The sequence below is a fragment of the Acyrthosiphon pisum genome, chromosome A1 (assembly GCF_005508785.2).
Source record: "Acyrthosiphon pisum isolate AL4f chromosome A1, pea_aphid_22Mar2018_4r6ur, whole genome shotgun sequence".
In the NCBI taxonomy this organism is placed as follows: domain Eukaryota; kingdom Metazoa; phylum Arthropoda; class Insecta; order Hemiptera; family Aphididae; genus Acyrthosiphon; species Acyrthosiphon pisum.
The window spans coordinates 148895822-148917933 of NC_042494.1; the positions used below are offsets into that span (position 1 = coordinate 148895822).

The 22112-nt window shown below is 36.8% G+C and overlaps 1 protein-coding gene across 2 annotated transcripts in view; it reads left to right on the top strand.

Moving 5' to 3' along the window:
- LOC100159100 (LIM/homeobox protein Lhx9) overlaps positions 1–20696 on the top strand; it is a 59600-nt gene extending 38904 nt beyond the window's left edge. The window contains exons 5-6 of one of the 2 annotated variants that reach the window (XM_001945969.5): positions 9116–9354; positions 19853–20696. In XM_001945969.5, coding sequence (XP_001946004.2) covers positions 9116–9354; positions 19853–20095 — 482 coding nt within the window. In that variant the 3' untranslated portion in view covers positions 20096–20696. The remainder of the gene's footprint in view (positions 1–9115; positions 9355–19852) is intronic. The other variant, XM_008183491.3, reaches the window with a different exon arrangement.
- The last annotated feature ends 1416 nt before the right edge of the window (positions 20697–22112 follow it).

Here is a 22112-nt window from a genome sequence, read left to right on the forward strand (position 1 = left end):
CCATTCATATACCATCATAAAATATAAATTTGGCAACGTGCACTATTATTGTATTGCAATATTATCGTTGGCCACAGAGGCGTGAAGCTGCAGCAATGTAGTTTCGGCAACGATAAAGATCGTCGTCAAAAATGTTTATGATGCGCTTACCCATATCGATATAAATAAATTATACAGCGGCTCAAGTCGTGTGCGTGGAAATCTCAGATCACGGCGCCTGATGTATGATATAATGAGTTTTGATGTACGTACCTATGTATACAATAATATACGTCATGTAGGATTTAGGGCAGAAAGGTAATAATATTGCGTGGCACGTGCACAATATCGATGAGATTAAGAAAAGTCGTTTTTGTTTCTGCGTGTATAAATTCATCTCATATGTTTGGTTAAAGTTTATATAGTACCTACGCACGTACGTGGTCGCGGAAAACACACGATCCGATATATTTATATTATATATAACGTGTACGACGCGTCTCCAAGGCCGGTTTATATATATATTTAATTATTATATTATACCTATAGTATATGTATACTATATATTTTATGTATAGCTGGTGGTATATACATATAATATGCTGTCTGTCCGGTTTTGTGTTTTCTTGGCCCTCATTTCAAACGCCGTACCGATGGATTTCGACAAAGTTATCGGGTTTAATAATAATAATAAAAATAATAAAAAAAATAAAAAATAATAGTAATAATAATAATGTAAAACAAATATATAAAAAAAAAGAATGAAAAAACCGTATATATCGGATCCGATTCCCACAGTCCACTGCAGCATCGGATTAGTACGTAATAATAAATCGAGAGACCTGCTGACAGGTCGATGGCCACCGGATAATAATAACGTGTGGCGGAGGGAAAAAAATACATAAACGAACGCCTCTCCCGTGTAATGATCGATCACGACATTTCGCGTGCGTGCGTGTGCTTACCCAAGACCTCCCCGGGTCACCGGGTTTTAATCGGTGACTCGGAGATCGTATACATACTAATAATACTATATATTGTGAACGTAGGTATACGTATGTATATGTTGTATATTTATTATATTGTCGTGTGTGTGTCAATGGGGTAGATGTCTCCGCAGGTAATATAGACGGCTACGACCGGTAACCTGTACATTCGTATAGATGTATTAGTCGATCATCGTTACACCAGCTACGCATAGGTAGGTTTTAGACCTTTCTTCGAGTATTTAGTTGAATTTTCAACACATATGAAACTTTTAATAGGTATTACCTATATACTATTATCCGATATTAAAAAAATGAGTTTTCTACACTACGGTCCTGAAGCTGAACTCCCGTAATATACGAATGTATTTGCAGAATATAAGTAATAAGTATAAAATACATTACATTATTATCCTACACATATTATTCAATTTACGATTTATAAATTTATGAATCTTACAAACCGCGCGTTATACTTTGAATAATATACACCTCTTGATCAAAACGCGAGCTAAATGCTATAAATATTATTATAGTGATAATGTGATATGCTTATTGCTTATCATACTATAATAATATATACGAGTATAATTGATTTTTTCGATATAATTAATGAAATATGCATGTTTAATGTGTTATAATGAATATGCATTAACGCGGGATCGAGACCTTTAAATATCGAGGCGTGTTACAATGATATTTTATTTTAAATTTTTTTCTCGGTTCATTCAAAAACCATTACCGTGGTTGATATGCCCGCACAGTAATAATAATCGTCTCACGGGTTAAACGGGGAAGATAAAACAATTATTGAGGTATCCGGTGGCACCCACGAGTTATGCCGATGAAGCGTGAAGGTGAATCGTCTGGTGGTTTCGTTGGGTAAAGATTTGTTTATTTTTTCCCCTCTGCCGCCTTCGTTGTCCTTATACACATAATATATGTATATATATATTCAATACCGACCCGAAAACACTATGTATACAATATATCTTATATACTTAACCATCATTCGGTAGTTATGGTGCATGGTTATGCGGTTTGCCGGGGAAAAGTGCTGCTGAACCGTTTCCCAACGTGTTTCCAATGATAATATTATATGTGTCGAGGACTGCAGTGAAAAAATAATACTAAAGAAACAACCGTGGTAAACGAAGATCAAATCGAGGCACGAGTGCGGAGTGTCTGCTAAGGCACCTTTGCGGTTGTGGTTGTATTGCCGCATCCCATTATATGTAACTTAGACATTGTACACAAAAATTATATACCTGTATAATATATGGTGAACGCGTCACCACAGTAGTAGCTTTGGGTCGTCGCATATACACTACAATCAGTGCGTGAAACTACTCTTTAATAGTTTATAATAAAAAATGAATATATAATATGATATAAATTACCATCGTTTTTTTTTTTTTACGTATCATTGAATAAAACATTTTTTCAATTTTGTATGCCTATCAACTGTACTTTTAAGTCCTACTTTATCGGAATCAACATTTCGAACATGTCTCATTAGATTTGGTCTCGAACTAAATATCTTTCGCTACACAATATTCTGAACATTCATGAAATTGTTTTGATGATAACCTTATAAATTAGAATAATAATATTATTCAATAACACATTTGATCGTTATTTGTCATAATATTTGTCAAATATGTTATTATATTATAATAATATGATTAGAGGAAACGGACCCTTAAAATTAATCGTTGACAGTCATGATATTATTGTACTCGTTGTATTGGAATCAGAACAGGAACCTGCAGACAAGAACCATTATTTAATTTTCTCAGTACAGCTTTTTTATAAACTTAAATTTGATTTTATTATTTTTATCAATAGTTCTAATTGGAAAAAAACAACACATAATCATATTATTTTATCAGGAAATGTTGTCTATATTCTGATACTGATACAATTAATATTAGTTTAGTAATAACTAACCGTACACGTAGTTTAGGTACTACCGGTATTGACTAAAACATGAATCGAAACCCTCTTTTTCTGTAATTTTAAGAGCCAAGTCCTAAAGCAGGATAAGTAAAAGCCCGGGAGTTTATAATCCAATATAATAACTCTTCCAAAATAATCACGAAAAAAAGTCGCCAAACCGCGGGATCATACGAAAGAAAACGCTCGCTGTTTCTCATCGACTGTTTCCGAGTATTCCGTCGGAAGTACCTACTTGTGTGTGTGCGTGTGTGCGTAATCGATTAACCACGTTTGTTGGGTGGTTTTTAAATCCGTTCCGGCCGAACGACGTGAACAAATGAACCGCACGAGCGAACCCGCGGCGGGTGCGATCACCTGCAGCAGACCCGCCGCACCACGTACGCACATTATATACCTATAGTGTTAAACACATATAAAAAATATATATAATAATATGATATTATAAACGTATATAATAATATGTCGAGCCCACTCGTCAAGCCTCCGCGCGTGTGTGTGTTATATCGTATTGTCGCGGTACATACTGTCCGAGGGAAAAAAGCACCTCCTCTATTTTACGTATACGCGGGTTGGAGAAGCGTATATTATTGTTATTTCACTTTTGCCCGCTCATGTGGGACTCGGTCGCTGCCGCCGTCGGTCGGGTTCACAGATCGTGGGAACAACCGACGCCACCGCCGCGTGTTTAGCCGACCGCGAAACTGGCCTACCCCGGTAACCTACCCGTTTCAAGTATAATAAGGCTCTGTGTATATTATATGTGTACATACATGCACACGGATAAAAATCTAATCATCCGGATGAAAATGAAAAAAACGGTACGTGATATCGATATATCGCGCGCGGTTGCGGTCTACTCGCGTATTATTATTGTTATCAACGTCATCATCATCGACGATCATCGTGTCTCGTGTCCAAATTGGACGAAATCAAATTGTTTATACTATACACGCAACACAGCGTATGTGGGTACAACGCGAGCGTTACCGCCCATATCATTATATACGATAGGTAGGTACCTATAAATAATAACGCCAATAATCGGTGTGCGCGCGTGTATCGTACGTTAAACGTAAAATAAACGTCCGTCGCCACCATTTTACGATACATTATTATAATAATATATATTACGATTCCATATTATATTATAAGCTATGATATTTTTTATACCGATCGCCCCGGACGTGGTCGCGGTCATACATCGAACGAGAGAATTATATATATCGTAAAAGACCGACCACGTGATTTTTAGTGAATGGACGACGTACGCGCGTAGGCAAACACGCGCGAGTGTGGTCTCGGAGCGACACTCCTCATCGGCGCCCGCGGGGTGGTGTTGTTGCTTCCTACTAATCGGTAAAAATTATTATCAACTATTTCTAAGTGGCGCAAAATTCGATATAAGGTGCATATAATGGCGCAGATTACATTATCGTTTTCAATGCCCTTTTGTCTAAAGTTTTACGTGAGGCAAATCATCAAAATTAAATTTTAAACGTGAAGCAAATCACATATACGCCGATACAAAATACTAAAAACGTCCGTCGCACCGTTTCTACGACAGGTATATAATATTATAAAAATTATATTTTAATATGTCCATGATCACAATTCACTGCATGCGCAGGATAAACTATATTATTTTACACCGATCCCCCCCCCCCCCCCAAGGACGTGATCACGGTAATAGATAATATTATACAGATCGGACGAGAGAGTAATAATATAAAATACCGCGAGATCCGACGTGATTTCGTGAATGGACGACGCATACACGCGCGCTTGCGGTGGATTGGTCTGCAAGAGCGACACTCCTCGGCGCCCGGTGCGGTGTTGACGCTTCCGTTCGCGCGCGCGGTAATCGGTTGCCCATTAATAATACCCTCTGCTCATATACAACACATTATAATAATATATTCTATATTATATGTATAACAATATAATATAATGGCGTCCGCGTGTTGGTTATACAAACACTCTGTGTACACATACATTATACACGCGTGCATATAACGGTTACCACGTCTGGTGTATAATAAACAATCATAATAATATCGTAATACCGTTCTCGGGTTGTTTCCGTTCTGTCGTAGTCGTCATGTAGGTATTGCGTATAGGATCGCGCGTAATTGATTTTTTACCTCGCTTACGACTATAATAATAATTGTGCTCGTATAATAATATAATCATATATAAACTTATCCTCTATATATGTAGAATAACATATATCTATGTATCGCGGGAAATCGTTATTTTCGTATATGATACCAATTTGCGATAGAAATCGGTCACGTGCAGACTTCGTGCAGTTTTCTTCTATATGGCAATTTGTGTTTACTAGTTGTTTTTTTTTCGCAGCACGCGCTTTAGAAAAATCAATTATGATATTATATTTTATCCTCCGCGACCGTTTAATCGTTTATCGTTTGTAACCGCACAAATTACTGACATTGCCGTGTTAATATAATATAATAATATATTACAATGGCGCGCGGTTATATTATGGTCCGGCTTTAGAAAATCGATTTTGCCTCAAATGACTTTAACAGTCGACTAGTTTGACACACGTGTGTTCGATTGCCATCGACGTGTTTTATTAACCCATTTAATATATTTTTATCTATATCATATATTTTATTCGCCATTATAAGCCGTATCCGATCCGCACAGAATATTGTCTCGTCATGTCTGTATCGTCCAGTAAACCGTACAAATATATGCGCTATATATATATTATAATATGATATATCTACGTGCTGTTTTAGTATTATACTACGCATGCAAATGTTAAAATTACGTGTACAGTAGGTACACGTATATTTTCTGTATTTCCACGGCTGCGATTTCACCGGGAATGCGGTCTCCGCTATTCGCAAACTAGTCTGCGTATGCCATTCGGCTCTTCTGGTAGTACACCGAAATATCGGCATTTTTAAATTATCATCTTAAAATCTAGATATGGGCGTGGCCCTAGAAACGTTCGTAGAAAACGCTTTACAGGAGTCTTGCAGTACACTATATGACGTATAGCTGTTGTCAATACGTGGGAAATCCGAAGGTACATAAAATATTTTATACAAACATCATAGACACTGCACACCACGCGCGGCACAGAGAGCTGAGATCGACGGTAGCTGTTGCTGAAATTTTATCGTATTATTATTTCCCGCCGACGTACAAACTATTCTACATTATTTCTATTATGTACACAAAACTTGAGAGAACTACTGCGCAATGTCACAATATTATTTTTATACCGTCACGAGTGCCGTATCTTATAACAAAGTGTTTAATCGCGCCGAAAATCAGTAAATAGAGGAACCTTGTATTATGTATAGTATCAAGAGTACCTATAGTAATTAGTAGTGCATTAATTTTATATGTTATATATAATATACACCTGAATATAAGGTTTAGAGTGTTTGGAATATTATAGACGTGTAGTTAAAATGTGACAATTGAATTGTTTTATTTCCCCGCGCTGGCGTACAAATACAATTTTATAATAAACTAGTTATATGGTTTTTTAAACGTTTCCGTAAAAACGTGTTTACCAGTGTGACTAGTAGTTCGTGCAAAATTTAAAACTGTTAATATATGACTGAACTATCGTCTTGTTTATGTATGTATGTATATATATATTATAATAAGCAATTATTATAATATATCCCATATATGATATATATATATATATATATATATATATAGGTAGGTGCAGTAGACTTCTCTGCAGTCTGCCAGTTGTACACATAGATTTGGGAAAAATATTTAAATTAGTAGGTATGCCTATAAAATATCATTCATGTATTTTTTATTTTTTACTTTTTACTTTAATTCACTTTTGAGGTGCACGTTTTTCTACATTTATCTAAAGTATATTATATATATCATGGTATTATAATTTATAATATTTATGTTTCGATGTTTTCGGTATCTGCAGTCGCTTCACGACGATAATATTATATAGTGTATAACATAAATACCACTATCGATAAAATATAATAATATAATATAATATTGTGTATGATGTCTATGCATTCATATATTTAAATATAATATAAATAATGCTCGCATATCGGGGTTATCCGAGCACCGATGAACTCCAGCAGCCGGCAGTAACAATTTTTATCACCCAATGGATGACTTCGGTTTGACCCGCGCTACCGCGTTTCATAAGTACCTACATAACTATGTTTTCGGACGTTATAATAATAATATATAGAAGGCATTCCGAAACGTTATTATCTAATCGTTTCACACACGGTGCTTCAATTAATGTATAAACATTTATTGTAATATATATGTATATTGTATAGACATACACAAACACACATACTTATAAGTTCGAGTGCGATTATTTTAGTGATAACTCGCGCTCTTTATATATATATATATATATATATATATATAGGTACTATATAATATTAAGGGCATTGTAAAAATATTGGAGGAACACGCACACCCAACACGTCGGAGTACGTTATTATAAGACATTTCGATAACCTTTATGGTTGTGATAATATTATTATGTACACTTGTACTATAATATCTTATTATATATTATTATTACTATGGTGTGGCAAGCGTTAAAATATCAAAATAGTTAATAATAATAATAAAAGCAGTATAAGTAGTTATAATTATAATAATAATAATGTAAAGAAAGAATAAAACATGTTTTTAACAATAATATTATATACTGTGTACTTTTACCTATAGCTATCATTCTTAGAACAAAAAAAAAACAACAGGAGCACATTTTTCGTGTTTTGTAATCGGCGTCGGTGAATGTTTTATATTATAAAATATACCTATAGATACAGAGATATGTATGTAGTGTGTGCGTGTGTGTATAATATTATTTGAACGGGTCGATTTATGAACTCAGCGGATTGTATGATAATAATATTATTAGGTATAGGTGGTTAGAGGAAATAGAATAATTATTCGTGTATACATAACTTCGGTATAACTATACGATACGGTTCCGTTTCGTGTACGTACATACTTAAATCCTGCTGTTACTGCTTTCAGTGTTCCTTCCGTGGTAGCTATTTTAGTTCGAAAAAGTTTAATTGGTCTTGTTAGGGAGGTGACGGACAGCTTGCGGTGAGTATTATATTATGGTAAAACTATATACTTTGACGTCTCCGCATACATATATATGTATAAGTATATACACCTATATTATTATATAGCTATTACACGTCAATCACACCCTCTTGCTACAATCAACTGTCGGCGCGCATAAGCGAGTGTGTATGTGTATACTTATAATATAATATGCACCGTTGCACCGACTGCCAATGACGACTTTTTAATTGATTAAAGCATCGTAACAGTCGTATATTTACTGCTGTGTAGAATATAATAAAAAATAATGTTGTGATGTGCATTTTTATAATTATAAATAAATGAATTTTTATCATACACGGGTGTTCGTACCTATGTAATAGTGCACCTAAATGTAGGTTCCTTGAAAACATTTTAATTTCATTGCATATTTATCATAACACATACATAAACTATATCATCCTGTAGGTAGGTATTGAATTGTTTGATCCGCAGTGCAGTATAGCTTTTGAACGTCATTTTAAATTAAATATTCAAGAAATGTATAAACGTAAAAATGTCTTAAGACACGTCGAAGAACGACGGTTTACCTATTGTGTACCAATTATAATATTTATGTATGCAGCAGTAAGTAGGACGAGAATATTCAAATCTTCTACTACATTATGTATACATATATATTTTGAAAAACATCGAGCACAGCCAAACCGCACAAGCTCAGAAGCAATAAAACGCATTGGGATGTGAAGGACGTTGTTTCGATACGATCTTCTGAAAAAAAAAGCGTATACCTATAATATAGATAAATCACTATGTCGTAAATATTTTGCTGTCGAATATAATGTAATATATTTCCAATTCTCGAGTTGTTTCTCGAGAACGGGCGAAAATTGGTGTGGGTAAGGGTGGGGGGTACTCAGCAACGTTTACTGCGCCCTTAAAAGATATTTGCTTTGATTTTGTGCGGTTAAATTAGATGTATACTTATAAGTCTACTCTTGCCATCCCCTAATATTGGCATAGTTCATGTCCATCGAAAATCAAGCCCACTTTTGCGATTATTATTATTTAATGTGCAGCAAAAGTAATAGTCTCTTATACGGTTTGTTGTGTTTCAGACATGAACTCGAGCGATTCGTACAACATGGAAATGGCGTTCGGCCCGGGTGGCTTGTCCGGCGGTGGCGGTAACGGTGGTCCCGGGTCCGGTCACCAGCGGACGAAACGCATGCGCACGTCGTTCAAGCACCACCAATTGCGTACCATGAAGTCATACTTCCATCACAACCACAACCCCGACGCCAAGGATCTCAAACAACTCTCGCAAAAGACCGGCCTTCCCAAACGAGTGTTACAGGTAAATGTCGTTCCCGATATAATAATATAATATTATGATATATGTACGAGGTATATTATGTATATGAGCAGGTTTTGAAATTTCCACTATACATAGAAGTTTTTGAATCTACATTTTCCGGACACAACGTTTTAATTATTTAGTATATATAATATTATGATACCATTTGTAATGTACCTATATATTGAGGATGATTCGTAAACGAATTCGAAATTGTTAATGATTATGGGTTTTAGCAGCGTATCTGCATGCAGCACTGATAGAGTTTAATATAGTACAATTAATATATGTACTACACAAAACTTTGTTTTTATATTGTATCGGACCAAAATGTTTTCGTTCGCGGAAAATGCTGTGATGGTGCATTATAGTAATGACTAATGTTATTGCGGTAGTTGTCTATTCCTATTAGCACGTGAATACGTTATGATCGCCACCTTCGTCACCGCCGCCGACCATGGTTCTGAAATAGCTCGGCTCTATAATAGGATTTGATCGTTTCCGTTGTAAGACGAAAATACCACTGCTAACACACGTGATTTTCGACGGGGGCAGGCAAATAATAACGATAAAAAAAAACTTATTAGGAAAGAGAAGAATATAAAAAACGCGTCAAGATACAAGTGATTTATAATTTATTCATGTATATATTTCTTCTAAATGCATATAAATCGTCCTTGGGCAGTGCGTATATACCACCACCGAATGAATAAAATACAAACAAAGTAGTAATAAAAAAAACACACACACACACACACATACAGACGCGCGCGCGCGCATAAAACAAAATAGTAACGCTTCGGGCCCCTCTCTTACCCTCCCTATTTACACGAGTTATTTATGCTCGGACGCCGTTTTCGCTTTCGGCGACCACCGTATTATAATATGCGTATTATGTTATGGTGTACCACTGTAATATATTATATTATATATATACATATTATAAGCTGTATACGGTCCGCCACAGTATTGACGATTTATGGGATTCGCGTGTTTAAATCCATTTGCAATTGTGGCCATTTCGTAAATACGTTATTCGTACCTATTATATTGTACACAATATTATATTATAATATGTGTGTTTGTTTAATGTTATAGGTATGCACTTAACCGTGTGCCTAGATGACAAACCATTTTTAAAAAGATATCGCTTTTTGCGGCGACCATTTGAATGATGACTTTTATATATTATTACAACATCTATAATATATATGTATATTATATTTTAATTCCTATACGTTCCTACAATCATTATAACGGTGGTGAGTTTTCGAAAAACATTTGGTAACCAAGAGTTTATTCTTATAAATAGCTGATTCTCGTTTATATACGGTATAATAAATGTCTAATTTACTGTACCTGTCTCATCTAAAAACATTCCGGTGAAAAAAAAATTCAAAAAAATCAATAGTAAAAATCTTATCGTGGTTACATAATATACATATTATATGCGTACGGTATAAATACATACCTAATATTATACGACCGTCATTGCGGAGTTAACACGTCATAAACCTTTATGTTTATTTCTCTTGTTTTCGACAGATCTTCATTTTATATACTACTATATATACTCAGTACACACATCTATAATATATACATTGTATATGAATATTATACATAAATCTGTATATATAATAGATTATATGAATATAGGTAGAGTATTATTACCCTACTACCGGTGAAATATTTTAATATATACAGTGTATATATGCACAGTTTTTGTCATTAAGCGTTAAAGTTATTGATGGACTTTATGTGTGATCCTCGTATTTACATGTATATTTTTTATTGCACATAAAAAGAAGAAATGCATTTTACCTATGTACAATTTGTACTTTTTCCGTTTCAAAAAATAATAATAATGATGTCCACTTCAACGTGAATTTAAAATTATGTGAATAGAAAAATAGGCGATATATTATTTGCCGCGATGTACACATACTTTTTAAGTGCAATACATCATGCAGACACGCATGATAATGTTAAATAATAAATTCGTATTCGGAATCCGACAAAACGTTAACACATCGCGGCCAAGTATTTCGATATATATACACCTACGGCGTGCAGTGCGTGCTCAATGCCTATATAGATTTTCAAACACCGACCAGATGAATAATTACACGAACTTTGACAAATAATGCGTTTGACATCGGCCGTGTACAGAGGGAATAATAATAATTGGTTCGGTCTCTCGCAAGAGTTTTAAGCGCCGACGACAGATTTACCGACACGCTGCAGACTCGTCGCCGACTGCGTTTCAAAGACCCAAAAGCTCACTGGGGCCGTACCTTATTAAACGAGCGCATCACATCAATTTTTCGGCTGTTCGTAAATCAAAACGAAAACTATTTCGCCGCAGACGTGTATTATAAATTATAATAATATATTGTATACGATATACGTAGGTAATACCTATACACGGCTATGCGCGCGCGTCGATGTATATATATTTATAACAAAATATTATTATAATATATTATGGCATGCAACACAACAATATCACCTTAGCCCCGGCACGTCGAATCAACGGCGTTTTCTTTACACGATTTCGATAATATAATATAACTGTGTTGATCTCCGCCAGCGCCGCAAAGTCGAATCGTTTCCGTTATGCACGCACCGCAATTGCGTACCTATTCAATTCATGCGCGCGTAAACCTATATATTATACTCGTATATTAAGTAATACTAATAATAATACATACATAATATTAATACCTACGTATCGAACGAAGCCGTAATGTATTGTAATCAAAAAATCAAATATAATTCATTTTTTATATATTTTATAATATACCTATAAGTATAACACAGATTTATGATTTACAATAACGAAGTCGTGTCTTATAATAACAACATAACGGGCGATGAAAGTTCAGTCTCCAAAAAAATATTGCTTATCCAACGATATTGTAATAATGTTTTGACGAATGCATGTGTCATTAACGGATAAAAAATAGCCTTGCAATGTGACTCTAATATACGCTATGCTGCTGCTTATGTTATGTCCTTATAGTATCGTTACACTATCGTAATATGAAGTATAATGTTCACATATATATATAAATTTAGCGGTATACGGTCGAATTACGCGTCTATGTCATATCGTTTTATGTACGTCATGTATATATAGTCGGTATATTATACACTTTGGTAAGACCGCGTATATAAAACGGTATTTTTTTTTTTCCCGGACCGACAAAGCACTGTCTTTGCTTCTTCTTTGCCGCCCCGCTGCGGTGGCGGCGGCGCGCTGCAGACGAATTCGCATCGTATATAACGTTCCCCGAGTATATACAATATATTATTATATATATACATATACATATTATGTACAAAACGGGAGAGAAAAATATGAAATAAAAAAACTTTCCCTCGACGGTTGGTGTTTATACTCACACACACGCACACAACATTGTATATATAATACGCTCAACTGGTTTGCCGATGTATATACGTTCCGTGTACATATAGAAAATGGCAGGTGCTTCGCCGCATTTTCTTCTGCTGCCGTCGTGCTGTATATTATACGCTTACAAACCCATCTCGTCCTCGGGGCGGTGGCAGTGCGGCGGGCGTAGGACGCGATGACTATGGCCGCGGCGGACGAAGCGCAAGAGAGGTGTACGCACAAACGACACACGAGCATGAAAATACATATAATATACATTATACATACAACAAAAAATAATAATAAAAAATAAGATACGAAATATCCATTTATCAATACGCGTTGTTTGAAAACAATGAACAATTCAGCGGCGGCCATCCTCCCGTATATAATAATAGTAATAATAATAATATATACCAGCACCATGGTCCGCCGCCGCCGCCGCCGCACTATTCTCATAGAGCAGTAAACAGTGTGTTTGTGCGTGTGTGACTGAGAGAGAGAGAGATGGACGGAGAGACCAAAGAGACGACATATTAATAGTGCAAACCCGTTTGATGGCCGTTTAACATTCTGTTCGCGTATATCTGCCTTTATGTGTATATAATATATATTGTACTATGTGTATTTTGCTATTTTTTTCTCTACATCGTCCGTACGCTATTTTTCTCGGTCGGGAATCGTTTTTTTTTGTCGTTCTTTGCACACATCCCTTCTATAAGATATTATAGTAGATACACACACACATACACATGCTCGCTGCCGTCTCTTCGCCGCGCAGCAATATGAGTTTTTTTTTCATCTCGAAGACCGTCATCGTCGTCGTCGTCATCACGGACGGCGGCGGCATGTTTGCTGCGGTCGGCGGCGCTTTGATGCGATGGCCAACCGATTTCGCATGCTCTCGTAATTTGTCACAATTACCTGCCGGGGTCCGAGTTTTACACACCACGCGCAAACGGTAATGGCCGTCCGTCACCATTTCTAAAGGAGAACGAACGTTTTTCGCTCCGTTTCTTTTGTCCTCTCTTTTTCTCTAGCCGCCGTATTCGATATTTTACTGTTTTTCTCTCATCTCTTCCCCTGCCAACAGTGCGTAATACATTTACGTGATTGGCATATCCAGGTAGGAACAATATCGTAATAATATATAACATTCACTGCGCATGATAGACCTGGATAATAATTTATATCGTATCACGAGGGTATACCTACGTACGATTATTGTAGACCTTATTCATCTCCTGCTTATACCGATAACCCGGAATGGTGCTCTAAAATTCGTGTGTATAGTTTTCAATGATCATCTATTTTTCAACTGGAGCAATTGTGTAATGTAATATTATACAATAAATTTTATATTATGCGCAAAGCATCAAAAAAATTTTATATCTTAACAATTTCAAGTTTGCTTGTAATAATGTTTAAATTTAATTATACATGTGTAGTATTTTTGTGATTATTCGAGTGACTCTCTTAGAAGAATATTTGAATTATTGAAATAATAAAACAACGATTTTAAACACGCATAATTAAAACTATGTATACCTACACTGGCTACAATACATATCTACATATACTAACCCATAGACCCGCGCGTGCACTTGGTACCTACCTATCCAATTTGATCGATTATACCGGTTATTTTTACTGCCAAATTAAATAATAAATTACCAGTCGATTACGAATATAGTACAATGTGTGAATTTGTAGACGGGACGGGGTCACGGGTATTTAGGTTATAATATCTGGGATTTTGTTTTCTCATATATTCCGTAAAAAAACGGTCGGCACGTTGTTTACACGAAGCTCAGAGTATAATTATTAAAAACAATTACGACATTGTTAGTAATTAGTTTGGTCGGTATTTTATAATTCTACCCTCGAGAACGCACGGTGTAACAATTAGCGTACTACAGTAGCGGCTATCTATTTGCTCGTCGTGGGAAATTTCTTAACAAACAAATTGTCGCTTGCCATTCGTCAACAATGTTCTTCGCAGTGTCTATACACGCATATTAGTAATGGCGGCACATTTACAGTCGTTTTGCATATAGGTATACATAATATGTATTATAATGTATAGGTGTATATAGTTAAAAGCAAAAATCGTATGACTTAGATAGAGACCTATAGGTAAGATAGCTGGTCGTCAGGTATTGTTGGATATGCAATAATAATTTCTATTGGTAGGTTTAATTATTTTTTCGGTTTGCAATAGTTATGTTTATCTCCTGTAAAAATAGAGATATAGTATTTTGGAAATTTAATAGCTATATTGATGTACCCGATGGATTGTACTTCTCTGATTATGTTTTTGCATCGTATATATTTTACATATAATTCAAACTTCAACCCATCCCAGTGGTGAGAGAGTGGTGGCATACCGAACGATGAACAATAGGCAAGCACAACGAACGGGGCTGAAGCATTCTATAGGCATTTTAATAATGCAAAGGATAATTCTACTGTATCGCATTGTATCTGTGCGCAAACGAGTTGTAGTTTTAGTAAATGTGCGCAGACTAGGACCACCGATGCCGGAAACTGGGGCCGCGTCATGGATTACTTTTGACTTGCGATTCCTATGATAGCGTAGGAGTTGATCTCTCGGAGAGATGGTCACAAGACGGCGATTTTTCCAACGCGGCCTAAAGCGGTTCCAAAAAATCGAGGGTCATACTGGAAAAAACGCGGCTGTCAAAGAAATACTCGTAGATGTCCGAGAGAATAATATTAGGTATATTAATATCGTGTTAAGCGTACGCAAGTGCGGAAAACGCCCGGTATCGCACTGCACCAGAGTTAGACGGACAGTCGCGGCAGCGTTACGCCACATAGATCCCCGGGAGGTGCGCTATTTCCGTCCGCGGTCGACCGCCGTCGGGGCCCAAAGGAGACGCTGCAAAGGGACCGCCGCGAGATATGATATTCGGCCGCCGGCAATTAGGCGTGTCGCGTTAAAACGGTCGACGAAAAAACGCGCATGGCGGCGGCGGCGGCGTGTACGACGTGTATGTGATATATTATTATTATCGCGCGCGCGCTCGCCGCGACACCGCCGCTGCAACACAGCCGAAAAGGGTCGCGGCCGCGTGTTCCGCGTGACTACTGCAACGGCGTGGCGGCCGCCGCCGCTGAAATAAAGCTCCGTTAATTAGCGCGTATGCGATCGACGGCCGTGACGGTTTTTATCACGCCCTATCTGCTCTTGTGTAAATATGTTTTATTATAATAATTCATAATTATAATAGTAATAATAATAACTGTATATATATATATGTCATGCGCGCGCAGTCGGTTAACCGAAATAGATACGCCGCCGTCCGATGTTTCTTCTTCCCGATCGCAAAGGTATAGCCGCGCACGACATAGCCCCGCGAGGACGATGATATAGTTATAATATCGGTGTACCCGTCTAACATGGGTACCAGTTATATACCCGGAAATTTAATATATCGTCGGCCCAAGTCGCAAAGGTCGATTTCGGGATCATTGGTGATTATTAAAATTAAGAAAATAAAACCACATCGTATGATAAAGTCGTAACTGAAACTGTATCATTTTATCCTCCATGAAATTGATGATTAGAAATCATCGTATCTCCGAAGTAATTATTTTAGGACCTATAGAAAAAGTCGTATCTCAATATTATCATTGTAATAAAAGATGGGCACTACGAGGAGGTACGCAGCTCCTTGCGAACCCTTTGAAAGTTAGGCCGAAGCAATGTTTTTTTCTCTCCTGATAAATTTGTAATTTTAGACTTACGCCCTTTTCAACTTAGGCCGGCGATATGTACCTACACTGGATATGCGACATGTCTATAATCACCATAGCTGTATGCCTATATATCCAAACAGAATAATATAAAAAATACATCACAATTTTTCTGCAGGAAAATATGTGTTCGTCGCCAGTTTGTTTATTAATGAATTGAATGAACTGTTCAGCAGTGCAGTAGAACCATGGTTGAAATATACAGGTTATTGTATATCGATTCAGATTGTTATCATAAGAAATAAAATGGCTGCGTAAAGGGTTATCACAAATATCAGTTTTTCTTTTCATCAAAAATACACCAACAGAAGCTAACAAATTCAAAATCCCGCGCTTACATACTTGATTATTATTGGCTCCCTTTACGCTTCCATTATTGTTTTTATCGTCAAATATTTGATTGAGAAGGGGTATATATGCAATAACCCTATATATTTCAACCATGAGTAGAACTTTGGTAGACCGTAAAAACCATTCAATAACGAATTATAGTGTAGGATTGATAGATGGCCACCTGCAGCATTATTCCTTCATGTGTCTTTCTTAATTGTATTTATTGCATATTTATAGCACCACTCGTCTTTAATCCGTATTCAAGTTTTTTTTTATTGTTCTTAATGGCTACAATGTCCATTATAGTTACAATTTTGTTTTTTTTTTAAATTAGATTGTTAAATTTGGTTTTGTTTAAGAACTTTAAAATTTGCGTAGTAGTGTCCGAGTGCTGCATCTAGGGTGTTGGGTATGTTGAGGCTGCTGAGTTCGTTTACGCATTGGAAGTATTCCGTAATTATGTGGTTGATGGAGAGTACTGCAGTTCCACAAGAATTGCACCTTGGTTTTACCCCTATATTCGACTTGTACGTGCCGCCATAATACGTTACAATGTTTTGAGTTTGGGCTTTTTTAATATTGGGACTAAAAAAAATTTCAGAGTTGTAATTGTTATTTAGTGTATCTATATATTAATTATCATGCCCTCCATTGGTCGGAATAATTTGTAGAACCTGGTTTCGCACTTTGTTAAATATTATATAGGGATTAACAGCTTTGTATCTTGAATCTCGATCTCGGTTATCCATAATGTAATGGTAAATGGTATTTTCATTATAAATTGCAATGAATTGGCAAAAACCTCAACAAACAAATAATTCACAATAACTCAAAAAATGACAGTAAGTACGCTAAGTAGACACACGCGGCACGACACGTCATAATACTAACCATCTCATAGAATACCCGCACATATTTATGGTGTTCTGTACAGATGATTTATATTATGTATTTATGATATTTCACAATATTGGTTTTTGTGTATAGGTAATAAATCACATAAATGATGATAATATAACAAATAGTTATAAAAATTTTGGTGTAGGTGCGTCTTACCGAGAGGGTATATAATAATATTAGACAATCACCATAATATCTTTACGACTTTACGTACATTATAATAGGTACTTAATACATCTTCAACCTTGCGTTCGCGTCGTTTCATCTGTTATTGTAAATCCGTTCTTTGGACAACGCGCTCGGCTACACGATTAATAAACAAATATACGTCATCTATACCTACACGGTTTCCGGGCCAATTTTTCGACTATATACAGGTCTGTTTGTTCCGTGTTGTTCAGAGTGAGCATCGGATTTCCGTACAGCACTGCTGCAGCAGTTACTATAGGCGATATCCCACGCGTTATTTTGGGGCGACAGCCGAGATTTAAAAATATATGATCGCAGCTGCCCGCCGTCGACGAGACACTAATTATACACTTCGCGCCCAGTTTTCATATATGTTTCGACCCTACGCCCTCCACTCCGGCCATTTTCTTCTTTCCTTTCAATCGGTTTTCCGTCCCGTCGCCGCTGCAGTATGTATACCACGTATAATCCTCGTTGCCGTTTTACGCGACTCTTTCCCCGCTTTCATTCCGCTGTGTACTCGTGCGGTGTAGGTATCTATATACTTGCTCCTCCCAGCGAGATCTTTTGGCTTCCGCCCAAGCACCCGATAAGATTGATGGGACCGCCGCGTAACCGACCGCGCGATGAACGTCAATTAATCTACAAACCACCGCCACAGCCTAAACAAAGGCTTAGGTTGTTGTGAAATGTGTATGTACCTTTATATATATATATATATATATACACACGTTAGTTTACTATACGCTCGTACGCCGCGTTTATTTTAATGTAGAATGGGGGGGGGGAGGGGGGACTGAGCTACGAAAACAAATTGTCGTTTTTGACTGAAAACCGGCCGATGATTTATCGTCGACCCCGTGCACTTTTGACGGTTATCCCGCTTTATACGAACGGCTGCAGTCACGACTTTTGTGACATCACAGTGTTACACCCGCGGCGCGTTTATTTTGGTATACCCGAGATGCGAGCTGCACTATAGAAATGTATAGACACAAAAAACTGACAAAAAAAAAAAACCGTCGATTTCGACACGGTTTATTCGCGGCGTCGATCGCCCAAGATGATGAGATACATCCGGTGGCGTGTGCGAAGGAAAGTATAACGTAAGGAAACGACGCTTTTCCGGTGCGCGTGTAATATTCCATGTAGGTACTTAATAATATTTTTACACTCACAATGTATAAATATACGCGTTATTTCGTGTGCGTACGCTATAATATTATTTATACGATTATAAATATAATGACTAGCACGGTATATTGACGTTGATGAGATCATGGCGATTTTGTGTTCACAAGGCCACTTGTGGTGTGCGGTGTGCACATGTGTCACACCATAAAACGAACGACGATGACGTGTAGTGGTGTATTCCGATCGTATACCATGTTATTGTAACAAAAATACATAATAATTATTATTACGTGTTTGTCAAGACGGCGGCGTTGTACGTATAATATAATATAACTATTATAATATGTGTAGGTTTATTCCGTGTGGAATATTGTTTTATCGCCGGCAATTACGCGAGCGTTGTCGGATTTTAGTCGCTGCAGCGGTCGGACAAAAACCTGTGCCGTCGTTTAGGGGTTTGGAAAATAAATTGAATTAATTTTCTTACAAGTGGACAAAACTATTAATCGTCGTTAAGCGCACGCGATCGCGTGACTCGCAGTGTACTCGCCGTCATGTGCGTTATTGTTATTTTTCCATGCGCTAAGGGTTTTCAAAATCGCTTTTATATTATAGTTTTCACCACCGCATATCATACGACAATATACAATACAGCGCGTGCGTTACCGTATAATATTCATCATACGAATGCTTACAATAATATATATATTATTATAATTTACTGATATAATATATTATTTTAAATTATACGGTTGTGTGTTCCAGGTTTGGTTCCAAAACGCTCGAGCCAAATACAGGCGGACGGCCACCAAACAAGACGGCGGTCTGGGATCGTTGGCGCCGCCGTCCATAAAACCCGACAAAAGCTGTTCGGAAAGCTCTACGGGCTCGACCGGCATCGAAGCGGTTATGTTCCACCAGCAGCAGCAGCAACAACAGCACCACGCTATGCAGATGAGCCCCAGGAGCTATTTGAGCACATCGTCGCCGATGGAATGCGGCTCGTAGAGAACCACGACTAAAACACAAACAATAATATAATATAATAATATAATATAATAATATTATCGTTTCCTCTATCAAAAAGTATATATTATCATATTATTATATAAAGAAATATTATAGTATATTATACGTAACTCGTGTGTGTGTGTGTGTGTGTGTGTGTGTGTATATATAGGGGGGATTACGAATAAAGTAATGATATAAGAATAATATATTATAAACGTCGGTGTTTATATAAAAAAAATATGAGCGAACAGCGATGAGCCAGTTTTGTATACGTGCAATATTTTCAAAACATTTATAAGTAACTTAAGTTGTTGTTTTTTTTTTTTAATTAAATATTTATATTGTTGAAAGTATAACGGTTTGAAAAAAAATAATGAGAGAAAAAAAATACTATTAGTCTTTAGTAACGATGTTCGAGAGTAGTAAATAATATATAAATGTATATATATATATGAATACATACTTAATAAGCGTAACTTGTATAAATCGATGTTGTCCTTACTTCCTTGTGTCTATACATAAAATACCTACCTACTTTGTAAAACATGTACATTTCTCTTAAATAAAAAAAACATTGTGGTGACATTTTAATAATTTATAAAAATGTATCGTTATTTATTCTTGAGCTGCACTTTTTATCAAAATGTGTGGTAACAATATATTTCATTGATATCATATCATATTATACTGTAGTATATTTGAATAGACATACCAGGTATATTACGAACTGAAGCGAAACCAATACGAGCGTATAGCGGTACCTATAGCCAATAATATATGGACCGTCATGACGAGATGTGGACAGGTATACGTCACGATACATTCTCACAACGTACCTATATCAGACGAGGAAATAAATATAAACGCAAAACTTTATCTCGTCTCATCGCACTGCAGACGCGACCCCTGCTACAGAAAACCAAAACAAACGCAAAAAACGTATATTTATATCATGACAATAGGTTTTTCACGACAGTGGCGTATATTCTCGCGGTACCCAACCACCCACCCACCCACCTACCTACCTGCAGACTGCGTTTAGTATATTATTATAATAATACATAATATTGTAGTCGTCGTAAAAACGAGAAGGAACGACGTGGTCGTCGTGTGGTCGTCGCAGGTGAAACAAAGACCCGGAGAAAAACTTAACGCACCTATGTATATGTATGTATATGGGTAGACATATACACGGATGCGTGTACGCGTGCGCACAACCACGGCCCGGCTGTATACGACGACGCGGGCTCACGTTTTCCGCCCGTGCAAACAACACACACACTCACGGTGTATACATTCTATGCAAATTTGGACCAACTGCAGCAACGGTCGGTCGGTGGCGCGTTCACGACCTCCGACTTTATATTATTATATACTCGGGGCGGCGGCGCGGTAGGTACAGCCAGGATAAATATTATACGACCATACGATATATATATACCTCCAACAATGGAAAATTCCTATACACTCGCGTGGTCATATGTGTGTAGTGTGTGTGTGAGAGTGTGTACGAGTATACGGTTTACAGGAGAAAACACGTACACACACACACACGACCGAAGAAAAAGATGAAAAAAATAAAAAAGCAGAGACCTGGTATATATTATATATTATTATATGTATATCTATCGCGTTTGTGACAACAACGAATGGCCGGCAGTCCCGTAGATGATATCCGCACACGATTATACGCATACAATACGCACGCCGATGTATATATTTTATACACACACATGTGTAATATATATATGCGCGCGCGGCATTATAATATTCGTTATTGTTGTTTACGGCGAGCAGAAGGGTCCCGGCGGCGTGTGTGTGTGTGTGTGTCGCCATTGTTTTCCACTATTGTTATATAGGTACGCGCTGTATATGTGCGCACATAATATATATATATATATGTTTGTGTAATATATGTATATGTTTGTATATATACATATGTATGTAAATACTACGACCGCGCTGTGCTTCCCTTTCCAACGGCCCGTCACGCCGCCTCCCCGCGACGTCCATA